The 12,759-nt window shown below is 42.5% G+C and overlaps 1 protein-coding gene across 1 annotated transcript in view; it reads left to right on the plus strand.

Annotated features, from left to right (window-relative positions):
- The first annotated feature begins 1,364 nt into the window (after positions 1-1,364).
- Positions 1,365-12,759, plus strand: part of nkd1 (NKD inhibitor of WNT signaling pathway 1) — a 31,157-nt gene continuing 19,762 nt past the window's right edge. Inside the window, exons 1-3 of the mRNA XM_069658641.1 lie at positions 1,365-1,478; positions 1,586-1,618; positions 1,832-1,971. Coding sequence (XP_069514742.1) covers positions 1,454-1,478; positions 1,586-1,618; positions 1,832-1,971 — 198 coding nt within the window. The 5' untranslated portion in view covers positions 1,365-1,453. The remainder of the gene's footprint in view (positions 1,479-1,585; positions 1,619-1,831; positions 1,972-12,759) is intronic.

The raw sequence follows: 12,759 nt of genomic DNA on the forward strand, positions 1-12,759 counted from the left end.
CCTGGCATGACACATGGCACAGCGGCTTCTGTCTTTTGTTATATAATTGCAGACTTCAAAAGAATCTTAGCTTGCTTTCATCTGCTGCCTCAGTCCAATAAGACTGTGATTTCTAAACCTTATTCTCATGTCAAAGACTCCACACACACAGACAGACACTGACTGGAGAATCCAATATGATAGGCTACTTCTTTCGCCCCCAGGAATCCTATTGGAAAAGGTTTTGGTATATTGCTAAAATAAACAGTTTAATAGGTCAAGATTGGCCCAAAACAGTCATTTAATTGTATGCTGGCATGCCATATTAACTTTGTTTATTATAAATAGGCCTAATGGTAAAGATCCTGAAGCTCATGCTAGTGCCTGTAAGGTGTAGGTGTGTTATGGGGCTAATGATAGATAAATAGTGAGTTCTTCTCCACTAAGACGAACTGTTTACAACTTACTTGTAAGTTCCTGTGATGTTTTGAGTGAGTTTAACCGGCTCTCAAATAAAAAGTTACTAACTACATGGTGTGATTTTGACTTAGTTGAGCTAAAGGCGGTTGGTCCCAGTTAACCTGCTAACTTAGAACCCTGCAGCAGGAACACGTGGAGCCCCCAGACCTCATGCACGGGAACAACTGACAGTACTGCCATGCTTGCAGTCTGGGGGTGAGGTGTAAATCCTGATCTTTCGACGGTTAAAAGTAAGGTTTTCTTGACGCCTCTTCGGTGCTTTGAAGTCAGACAGGAGGAGGGGGAAGCTAAACGAGCTGTGTCAAGCCTGTCAGAAAAATCATCTAACACCGGAAATTGTCACTTTACTTATCATAATAAAAGTTTCATACAAATGTAAATGGGTTCGGGTTTTTTCTTTATCCAGACCGGCTACTGTGAACAGATTACTGATTTCAAGAATACAATGTCTGCAACTAACTAAACCATCATTTTCATTATTGATTCTTAAATCACATGGACAATTGTGAACTGCTATTCAAAGTTTCCCAGAACTCAGAGAGACATTTTCAAATTGCTTCTTTTGTCCAACAATCAGTTAAAAACTGAAAAGCTCCAGCAAAGTGTGAGGTTTTTGTTTGCAATATTACAAACGACTAATGCATTATCTAAATGTTGTTTATACATTTTCCTTCTGTCGACAAATCGTCTAATCTTGACAGCATTTAAGTATTCACATCATTATTTTGCAAATCCTAAGTTTCTCATGGTTTAAGTATTTTATTTTGAAAGTTATGGCAGGAAGTGTTCCGACGTCCTATGTGTGTCTTTTCGGCGGCGGCGCTCTGGATCAAAGGCTGCCGTGGCTCTCCAGTCATACGGTCCTGTAGCCTCCTGAGCGCAGTCTGCTCTCGGTCTCCACGGACGCTCTTCTGTCTGGATATCGTAGCCAGTTTCTTTTTACCTTTGGATTATATTCTTCTGATGGTTTTCAACACAAACTCGATGCATAGAAATGGGTAAACTGCACTCGAAACATGGTAAGGTTTCTTATTTCTGACAAAAATCACAGCAATAGCTCTTCTTGTGGTGCTGCGATACTTTCGAGTAACAGTATTCATTGTCTTCTGACTTTCTTTCTCTCAAGCCGCTATTTGTAAACCGAGGGAGAGCCCAGAAGGTAAGCGCGCCTATTTTACTATTGTTTACATCTGATAAAGTCTCATATTTCGGTCAGTTTGTGAACACTAGAACAATTTCCAGACTGAGCTCATTAAAGCAGCATGAGAGCGCAGAGTCCGACTCTTTGAAGATGGACCGCTTCTCGAAAACATGAGTGTAGCGCGAGAAAATGAAGTTTATAGATGCTAATAATGCGTTTTTTCTATCACAGGCGACAGTTTTGTAGTCAATGCCTGTTTGGCGAGAAAGGGAATCGACGACTGGCTCGTGAAGCAGAAATACTACTGCACGAGCTCTCGCCTCGAGCAACCGGACTGTCACCACAAGAACAACTGCGGTTTGACTGCACGGGTGAGTACGACGCTGTCCACGCGGGGAAGAGGCGTATTAGAAATATTGGTCAAATGGTCCTCTTACGGAATGAAGACGAGGTTTTGTGGTGGGCTTTCAACCTTTTCCCCATTAGATTTACATCACGGCTTTTTAATTAAATGCGCTCAAAGTCTTTGAAAACTTTCTGAAAGCTCTGTTAGAAGACAAACTTTTCACTCTAATGGCGAGGGTAGGTTTGTTGGCTACACATGCTGAGTTAAATGTTACTTATTTAAGTCACTGAAATATCTTACAGTCTGCCAATCCTTCATACACTGAAACACCCAACTGCAAAAACGCAAGCTGGCACACTTGCAGTGAACCGCAGATCACCCCGGTTTGTGTGTGCTACAGTTATACCTTTGTATTCTGTTTTGTGTTTTACTGTGAAAAAATAAAACGTTGGATTGTAACTCTCCTGTCATCCACCCATGTAGGGAACAAATGTTGGTATAGTCCTAGGCACTGATCTGAGGGTGTCTTTTTTAGGTAACAATAGATCAAGCCTGAGTTGAAAGCATTGCATTGTGACAGTCTGGTGACAAGTGTGGATTGTAAAAGGCTGGGGAGAAATGTTGGAGGTCATGCTTGTTTTGTATTTTGGCATTGCTGTAAACACAGTGCTGTTGTTGTCAAGAGAGGAAAATATCCTTTGGAATTGCTTCAGAGGAGCTTTAAGCCTCTTTGGTTAGCGATGCCTCCCTCAAAGGCAGCATGTTTGAGGAATTGGAGCCCATCAAGACAAAAGAAAAATCAGTTCCTCCACCCACAATCCAGACACTTTGAGCTGAAATGCATCTACCTATTGAATGCAGCAGAATTCAGGATCGCTTGCATCTGAACACAATAGAGCACCTAGTGAAATATTTTATTGTGATGCCGGGTGGCATACATTTCCTTTGTAACATACTTGATGATTTCTTTTGTGGTTCAGTGTCTTGAAAAATTAACTATTATTATCAGTGAGTGGCTGCAATGTCAAATAAAATGTCAATCGTTTTTTCACTTTCTCTCTCAGTTACTTTTTATGACAATAAAACATCATATACCGTGCATTTAAACGTATATCCTTGTAGGCTAAACACAACAGCACATATGGGTTGGATTGTTGAGACGTTATGAAGATTTCTTGGCATGCTGGTCAGGAGAAGACAAACATCAAACTTATGAAAGTCTTAGGCAACTGAAATATGTACCCATTGCCGCCTAAGTCAGGTCTAAAGTCCACCATTGTTTTGTCTTGTGCAGGAGGCTGTTTTTAAAGCCATGGTGTTGCATGGTGCGTTAGTGAAGAGAGAGGTGCTGGTCCTTTCATGAATATGTTGTTCTGATGTGACGTGAGAGCGGTCGAGTGTGGTCGAGTGTTCGGAGGTTTGGACTGACTTAACATGTTGCACCCACATGGTGTCAGAGTTGCTAATCCTGATATGAGCCCAAAGCTGCAATAAACCCCTTCATATAGTAACAGGATCCAACCCGCTGCAGGCTCTGGTTCTCCGGGTCATTTTTTTGGGGGGGATTGTTTTTTGTGAGAAACTCCTGAAACAATGCTTATTTTCTAGAGCATGTCTACGCTCCACTTACATGGCTGCTTATGTGTTCAGTGGGGTTTATACGCTTCGGGCAATTTAAGGATTTAAAACCACACTATTAACATGCAATTACCATACATTATTACCACAAAAAACAAATATTCCTTACTCTGTTCCTGGAAGTATTCATGTGCTTTTTCTAACAACAGTAGTGTGTGAAGTTTTTGGCTCAGTATGGAACAGAAACACCCGCTGAAATCGTTTTTTTTTTCTTGAAAAATTTGCAGTTAGTGGAGCTCAGTTTGTATAAATAATTCAAGTCTTGGTGCCTAATGGCTTTTTGAGCTCAGAGGGAAACTGAATAAAAGAAGTAAGGTGTTTTCCATCATCAATATTTATTTGGTTACCTCACCCTTTTGTTTTGTGATTATAAAGTGAATACAACATCTTTAAAATGTAATGTTTTAATCGTTTGTTTGCTTCTTGCTGCATTATTTTAAGTGTCACAGTTTTGAGAAGTTTTAAAGCAAGAGGGCAGAAAAAATAATTCACTCAACCGGCGCTTAAGACATTACTACATTCAAATGTCAACATGAACACAATGAGACTCTGGTGTTGAGGATTTGAGTGTTGAGTCTAAACATACATGCATGCCAATTCTGTTTTGTTTTGAGTAGCAAAGAGTAGCTTTGAACTTTAACATCAAAACTTCTCAAATGTTTTTAGTTCTTGTCTTCATAAAAGGTGGACTTTAAATGTTAGATTTTGTGTCTGTTTCCACTCAAATCTACACGTAAACAAATATTTTATTCATTTACATCATTAGTCATGGACAACAGGGATCATGAAATGTGTGCGTAAACATCAGTGGCCTGGGCTAAAGAAGTCTTTCTGTAGCTGTGGGTAGTTTTCTGGATTTGATGTCAGGATCATTCGAATGTGTCGACGGAGTCCTCTGAAAAATTTGTGCAAGACAAATTGTAGTGTAACAACATATATCAAGAATTTACAATTTTTTGTAAATATAGTTACATTTTTTCAGAAACTATTGGAACATTTAAAAGTGTTATGACTCCCTTAAAATGTAAATATGCTACTTTTTATTCCTTTGACTCAGCTGGGGAAAAAATGTGGCCCGCTGGCGAAAACAGTTTTTCTTTATGACATCATCGGTGTCATCACCGACATAAATCGACGCGTTGGTGCACAATCTTGTGGAGCGTGCCCATCATTCGACAGTTATCCTAGCCCGCAGATATGCTTGAACCAACATCCCATTTCAGCTTTGTTTAATGTCACCACAGCTTCATGGCTTAAACAATCACAAGCAAATCACTGGAGTTTCGACAATACAAGGAACTGAAGATCTTCAGTGAGGTTTACTTTATAATTTATAAACGGTAATCATTACTGCTCATGCAGGAAATGAGCCTATTTGTTAACATGGAAGGATCCCATTGCTTTTGTACTGTGGGCTGAGATTGTTGTTTTATCAGCTGACGATAACAAACGATTGCCTCTGCTGGATGACAGATCACACATTGAGACAGTTTCCCGGCCTTTGCTGCTACATGTGTTGGTGCACAGACACACTTGAAAAATACTGCCTGGGACGTGTTGCTGCTAAGTTCACTGTGAACTCCAGATTTTAATGTGTCAGGGACCCAGGATGCATATCTGGCTACATCACAGACTTTATTGTAAAAGCGCTACACAAAGGTATTAATGTTTCCAGAGCATTAGTGGATATTATGTCTAATGTTATGAATGATAAAAATGATTTTATATCTTGATATATTCTTCAAAATGAATCACCTTCTGTAAAGTAAATGTATCTCATGCTTCACGTGTAAAGGAGTCTTAATGCTCCATGAGAAACACTTAATAGCTCGACCCTGACGTGCTTTTTAGATATAACAACTCTTTGGTGAAAGAATGGGAGTCAACTCTGTTGGCTTTAAAAGCTGTCTTTATTGTAAAGAATACCTGGTGAGAAAGTTATTTATAGTCGCTGTTCTTTGAGCCCCCCTCCCAGCTGAACCAGGGTCCAGGAGAATGTGGGTCGGGTGTCAACAGTAGGGAGTCCTCGCCTGGAATTCTTTTGATCTGATTTTTTTTCCAAACCATATTCCCTGTCGGAACAAAGCAGGTCTCCTTCAACTCACTGTTAAGAAGAGCTGCTCACCTTTGCAGTTTGTCTTCTTTCATGGTTTTAAAAAGTAATTGTGGCGGGTGTGCACGGATAGATGCAGGCGTAAAGACGCACTTGAAGGTTTAATTTAAGTTTCCATGCGGGCTCTTCTTCACTCATTCACGAGCTCTGCAGTCAGACGCAGGGTTTGTCTGAGCTTGACAGTGAGTGAGCGGTTTGGGCAGGTGGATCTGTGCTTCTCAACACATGAGATCCAGGTCATGTGAGTCTTGGCACACTTTGTCCCCCGTGTACAGCATGGTGTCTACACCCTCCCGTAAACTTGATATGTTATGCGCACCCTGTAGAGTCACGCCAGTGACATAGACCCTGATGAGGCGGACGGTTTTCACGACTTCAGACTTGGAAGTTTATTAGGTTGCTTCTTTTGGCCTCAGTTGAAAGAAAAGTCTATTATTTAACAAAGAATCTGTTGAAACTGTTATTCCTCATTCAATTACTCCTTAACGTCCCCCTCCCCCTCTCCTCCTCTCCACCCTCTAGCCTCCATCTGTTTCTTGCGTTTACCCTGTGGCCCTGTGGTGGTTGCGGCTGATGAAATGAGACTGCGTTTGAAGTGGGCCATGCAGGGGTGTGTTTGTAGTGACACTGATGGCTCCTCCTCCGCTGCGAGGCCCTGTCCTATGTGTAGTAAAAGCAAACCTCCAGTCTACCCAAGCCGCTGTTCGTGCAGCTTCAGAGCTTTATATATTTTTCCAAACTGAGCTGCCATCAACTTGTATTGAATCGTAGACAGAAAGTGAAGGTACATCTGACGACAGAGTGCAACTAAAAAAAGTGAATCACAGTCAAACGTCTGCCCCCAACCCCCTTGTCTCGCAGTTGGTTGCCATCGCTTTGATTTTTTTTTTTTTTTTAGGTTTTGAAAGTAGAAAGGTTTTTTTGGAAGTAGGCCTAAAGCTTTTAAATGCATTCCCTCTGCCTCCAAGTGTGATAAAAGACATGGCAGGTTTCGCGCCCCCATCGTCTTTCGCTTCTGCTGTTTTGCTTTTTCTCTCCTTGTCGTTTTCACAAAGCGAGGGCCCTTGTCTAGAAGCTGAAAGCACCTTTCAAATGCAGACTCCTCTTCCTCCCTCTCTCTCTCTCTCTCTCCTTCTTTCTGTCCTCTCCCTGTGCGTTTTCTTTTCCCACCGGCTGGCCTCTTGTGCGTGCTGTGTGACGTATGCCCCTCTCCCACCGGGCTCTACCCCCTCTGTGCTCCCAAGGGACCGAGGGCCTGTTGTTGCTCTTTGAAGAGGCTGAGAGAAAAGTTTGGAGCCACACTCTAAAGAGAAGAAAAGCCCCAGCCTTTGGGGAGGAGGGGTAGCACCTGGCCATAGAGGGGCTCTGTGAATTTTTTTTCAATTTTCCCATGAGAAGATGTGGTGGAAGTCTTGGGCTGACGTCAACGTAGCTGGGGGACTGGGAGGTTCTGGACGTGCAGGTGGCTTTAATGTCACATCCGGCATCGTATGTCACATAGATTACTAAAACCTGGAGGAATTTCTCCCGTGTGACAAAGCAGAGCGGATACCTTTAGGTTGCTATGAATGGTGTTTTCTTAAACGGATTTCCGTGACAGAGTAAGGTAAACCTCTAGTGGCATGTAGATATTCTATCCGCTTCATCCACCTCTCACTTGTTTTGTGCTAAAGCATCTTTTCTCCATCGCTGTGTGCATCACATATTCCTCTTTTAAATAAGACGTGCACAACCAAATCAGTTTAGTCAAAGTACCAAAAGATTGTAAAAGTAATGATCTACTGTAATCATACCATGTACTCTGCATCCTAACAGTGTGAGTGAAATAGCTCTCATGTGTGCAAATCCGTTCACGCATGTGCATGTGCGTGTGTGCAGTATGTCTGGAGTCAGCTGTACGGATGCACTCCAGAGATCAAAGGCTTCTGGGGGAATGTGCTCTAAATCTCAGGGGATTAGCAGCTGAGATTTTGCTTTGTTTCCCCAAAATATATGCTCAGTTTGGAGCATCGGATAGCTGTTGATCAAAGTGTCTCTCAACACCCTCTTCACGGTTACATTTAGGCTGGGGGGTTGGGTTCCACACTTGAGGGTGCTATTTATTTCACAATGGTAAGAAGAAGAAGAAGTAGTCTGGTTTTTGAGGATGTGTTGCTGTTTAGTTTTCCTTTGTTTCAGAACTAGGAAGAAGCCTCCGCTTGCATTTGAGAAGCACGTGCCCAATAAATAGCATAAATACTTTGATGCTCCGAGGAGATAATCCATCTAAATCCAGAATTCATTTAACTGACACCATCATCTTTGATGCTTACATATCTTCAACCTTTTGATGTGTGTGTATGCCTTAGACATGCTAATGCATTTTGAAAAGCATGGGGAAAGTGAAGCTTTCCACTTCTGACTTGAAATATTAAAAAGGAAAGGAGGGCGCTTATTGTCAAATACGCTATTGGATGGATAACATAGTTTCATGCAGCCAGTATGGCAGATCAAAGACTTTACAGCTTGGCATGTATATTTATAATTCCTTTGATAGATTAAGGTTTATTTTGAGAAAAGATGCAGCATTTCAAGTATACATTTTCATCATCACAGCATTAGTTATAAGTCTACATAAAAGATGCATATATCATTATTATATATGATAATAAAATGTGGTGTTTATGCTCTAAAATGTAATAAACAGTTGTGAATGTAAGACATGCCTGTTATTGGTTCGGGATTGACAGGCCGTCTGTGTGTGTGTGTGAGAAACTAGAGGTGACTCGGGCTCCTGTGGTGGCGCTGGGCTCCTCTGAGCTTTTTGAGGGAGCGCAGTGCCCATTTTAATCACCCACTTAAAAGGCTGTGCTGAAGTGGGTGTTTAAGTGTTTAAACCCTGAATAATTCTCTGTTGTTTGTTTATCAGGTTCCCCTGCGGGTTGTGCTCTGGCCTGTGCAGTAAGTGCTGAATAATTTGACTGAGCACTCGAAGTGGCTCTCAAATAGGACTAGCTCAACATCTGCATAAAATCAATCCCTCATGAGAGTCTGCACTCATAGGATCGTGCACGCACAATTACGTACCAGAAGCACACGCACATGCACACATTACCCGTTTGTTTACTCTAATATGTGAATCCATTTATCACTGCTAACAGACGCGAGTCCCAGCGTGATTCCCTTCCACTTGTTTTTCTTACAAACTGGTCGCAGGGAAACACCAGTGCTGGACTCCCCAGCCTCCATGAGCCCTGCTGTTGTATTTATCCTCCTTGTGTTTGAGACCTTTTGTGACCAGGGCTCGAAGGCCACCTGAGGTAGAGGGAATGGAGGAAGTGGATTTAGGTAAACAGATTTGGGAGAGCATTGTGCCTCCCACAGACAGAGGTTCCAGGGCTCTCCGGCTCTTCCTGTGGCGCCAGGGCTGGAGGAGGTCTGGATTGTCTGTTAGGGGATGTTTTTGGTGGAAGGAAAGCTAAACAGAGGAGCGGCCCTGCTGAAAGGAAAGCTGTCCTCCCCTGGTGGGTTAATGCTCCACAGGTGCCAGAACCTCACCCGCCATACTCTCAATGACGTGGATCAACCATATACTCGCCAAAGGTGCATTCACCTTGTCCGTCAAACAGACATATCCCTCACGCAATCTCTGTCCCAAGTTTGCGCAGCATCCTTGATAAAAAGTCTTTTGGAGTTTGCTTCAGCTTGGCTTGTTTTTTAAGTGCTCTTTGTGTGTCAGCTAAAAAAGGTCCTCTCCGTTTGGTCATCTTTATATTTAGCAAATTTTCAGAGGCTCATATGAGTCACATAATGTTAAAATGATCCATCCCTCCCTCCGCTGGTATTTATTTTTGTAGTTATTTTTGTTGGTTTAATGTTAACGGATGATGTGTGTGTGTGTGTAGTTTTATGTGCACTCTTGTCAATGGTAGTATAAGCATTGCTAGTGAGTTTATATGAAAGAGTTCACATGAAAAAAAGAGGGAAAAATATTGTATTTCTTATGTGCACTCTTGTTCATGTGTTTATAAGCATTGCTTGTAAATTCTGCTTGTAACTTCCTCTGCTGCGACTTCATTATGGTGAGCAGTGACACGAGCCACCAATTCCAGTCAGCTATGAATAGAAACCTGTCCCTGGCACCAGCGTGCTTGTATATAGTAGTTGAAGTGTCTATTTCTGCTGCTATGTTTACTAGCAAAGTTGAAAAAGTCTCTGTAATTACAGAGATTGTAGATCCATAGTTAAAAGGTCAGATGTGAGGGATGTTTAGAGGTAGTGGCTTGTGGCTGGCAGGATGTCTGCTCCAAACATGCTGTGCGTGTGTCTGTGTGTGTGTGTGAGGGTGTGAGTGTATGGATATACCGCATGTGTGCATAGTCAAAGAGGAAGAATGGCCACCTTGGTGTTGAGGTCGGTCCCATCTGCTCAACATGCACACATCAGAGGTTTTCAGAAGTGCCACCCAGCACATGTAGGTACGCTTCTGATTACAGCAACACTTTTAGTGGAAAAAAGGTTGGCTAGTAGTTGTAGAAGTTACTGACAACTGTCATTTGGAAGAGTTGTAGCGCTGTGATTATAACGGTCTTTTATGACCTCTCCTCTCCCACAGTTTGCTTCTCTTTCACTGTGCAGAGTGTCCGGATCTTATTCAGAGCTGCACTCACAATGACTGCTTAGAAACTAGCTAAGAAGATCAGGAAGCAATATCCATCTGTTTTGTGCATTCCAGTTTTTATTCTTGGCTGGATTGAATGATAAGAAACACATTAATGAGACAACTTTGATTCTCAATGGAGATGCCCTTTATTAAAAACATAGCAACATTGGAGGTTTATGCAATACCCCTTTTCCACCAAAGTTAGCGCGTTGATGTAGGTTTTTTAGACCTGGGAAGACCCGCTAATCATTGCCGATTGTCTCTTTTCCCATTGCCAGTGAAGTATACTCCTTTCGGTCTCTTCCTTGCTGCATCACCGTCTGACGTCACAAACACGCCCGAAACAAGGAGATTAACGTGCCAGCCTGGGTTTTGTGTTCCCATCTTTGCCGGAGCCGAGGTGATAATAACCCGAGTCTACTGCAGTCATGTGACTCGGGTCTGAATGCCGATTGTCGCCTTTCCTATTAAGTAAATAAGCCAGGTGTTAGCAGGTTTTTTGTCCAGTGGGAAAAGGGCTTAAGACTACAATCTTCTCTTTGAGGTTTCAAGTAACCAAAAACTTAATTTAATCTTGTGAATATTTAAAACTTGTTTAAAAATCAACTGTGGAAACATCAAGGATCAGTGGTCTCAGCATAGATCCTGAAGCTACAGCTGCTGCCATGACGAGTTACTCGAGTGTTTCTTCTCATTCGTCTGTGGTTAAAGGTTGAAGTGGCTGTCACTGACTTGCTGCCCTCTAGGTAGACTTCCTGACTAAAACCATGTTCCTGCCACACTTTACAGCACTTGAGACTGGCGTCTGAAGCCACCCAGACGACCGAAGGACCGTCTCTCCTCAAAGAGAGCTTTGACTTACTACCAAGATCCTCTAGACGCAGTGGAGCACACTCACTGTTGAACACAACACACATGGAAGCAGACATGTTTCCAGCCCGTTGCCGTAAATAATGATTGACACACACATGCACGCACTCTGTTAGCCCATGTCACCTCAGCGGGACTGCTCGGCTCTTTTTGCCAAGAAGGTTAAAAGTCCAAATGTGAACCAATTTCCTTCATGAAGGGTGAGATGAGGTGTCCTTCTCTTCTTCCACTGCTCTCTTCTCTCATTCTTTAAACCTGAACGTCACTCTGAACTCAGAGGGCCATAATGTTGTGATTTGTTACTCTTGGCAGGAGGAGACCACCTGTAAATCAAGGCCAAGCGACAGGCTGTCTCCATTCCCGTCCAAACCATAGCTTCCTCTGGGGAATGCAAGGTCCCAAAGTGGAGTTCATTGGCTGCTGCAGAATGTGTTTTAAGGATTCACCTCGAGCTCAGATTCCCTGTTAACTCTCCGACTCCCGGGGAAGCATTAGGATAAAAACAGAAGTGGCTTTTGCTCTCTGCTCACGTTGCCTTAATGTGTTTGTGTGTGACTTGCTGTCTGTGAGCACTTTTGCCTCCAAGTTCAGCTGCAGCCAACTCAGCAGAAGATGACAATAATTAACCTAAAGTAAAAGTAGTTCTGGTCTCATATATCCTGAAGATTACAGTAATGTCTGTGCAACTCATCATCAGCGGTGGTGTCAACTTTTCTTTTTTTCTTTTTCTTGAAATTGTTTGTTTAAAGTTATAACCTCGAAGATCTCAGTTTCGTTCTCTTTGGCGGCAACTTATGGCGGTAAACGGTAATTGCGGGAGCACACTTTCCAGATATCCAGACAGTGTTGCATGTGTGTCGTCCACGGTTGGCTGCAGGTGTACCTCTTGATTTTGCTCGCTGACGGTCGCTTTCCTTTTTAGACTGTTTGCTTCATCTGAGCGTCGAGTTTGTTTCTTTTTCTTTGGATTTTCACTTATTTGTGAAGTTGTATCTGTAGCCGTCGACCTTTTCTTTGTTTGTTCAGCCATAGTAGATTACTGTTTACTCGCAACACTTGCAGAGACTGGAAAAGCAGCCTCTTAGCTCCGCCTACCCTCTCTGGCAGACCAACCACTGCTGGGTGATGGAAAACGCGTCACTTACTGGGCGGTGCTTGGGATTTTGTCCGCGAATGTCGCCACAGACGCCCCGTCCATAGTAATAATCACTGTTGTGTTACCTCATTCGGTGATAGATAGTGACTTAACAGATATTTATTTACATGAAAATCTTTGAGATTATTACTTTAAAAAGACAAACTACCTGTGCTGAGGTGCGTTGGATCTGTCATTCTCGAAAATAAAAGTACTTGATGAGTGCCTTAACTTGCTGCAGGGGCAATAATGCAGTTAGACTCTTGATCTAGACACCTTGTATCCTCTCTGTCTCCTCCTCTCCAGTGAGATAAAGCTTTGATAAACAGTGTGATAAACGTAAACTGCTGTGGTTATATATTTTTCAAAAGCTAATAAAGGCTGTTACCTTGAGTAAAAGGTAAGCTTTACTGCC

This window comes from Semicossyphus pulcher, unplaced genomic scaffold (genome assembly GCF_022749685.1).
Source record: "Semicossyphus pulcher isolate SPU_LCO1_2020_fin unplaced genomic scaffold, fSemPul1.0.p SCAF_1, whole genome shotgun sequence".
In the NCBI taxonomy this organism is placed as follows: domain Eukaryota; kingdom Metazoa; phylum Chordata; class Actinopteri; order Labriformes; family Labridae; genus Semicossyphus; species Semicossyphus pulcher.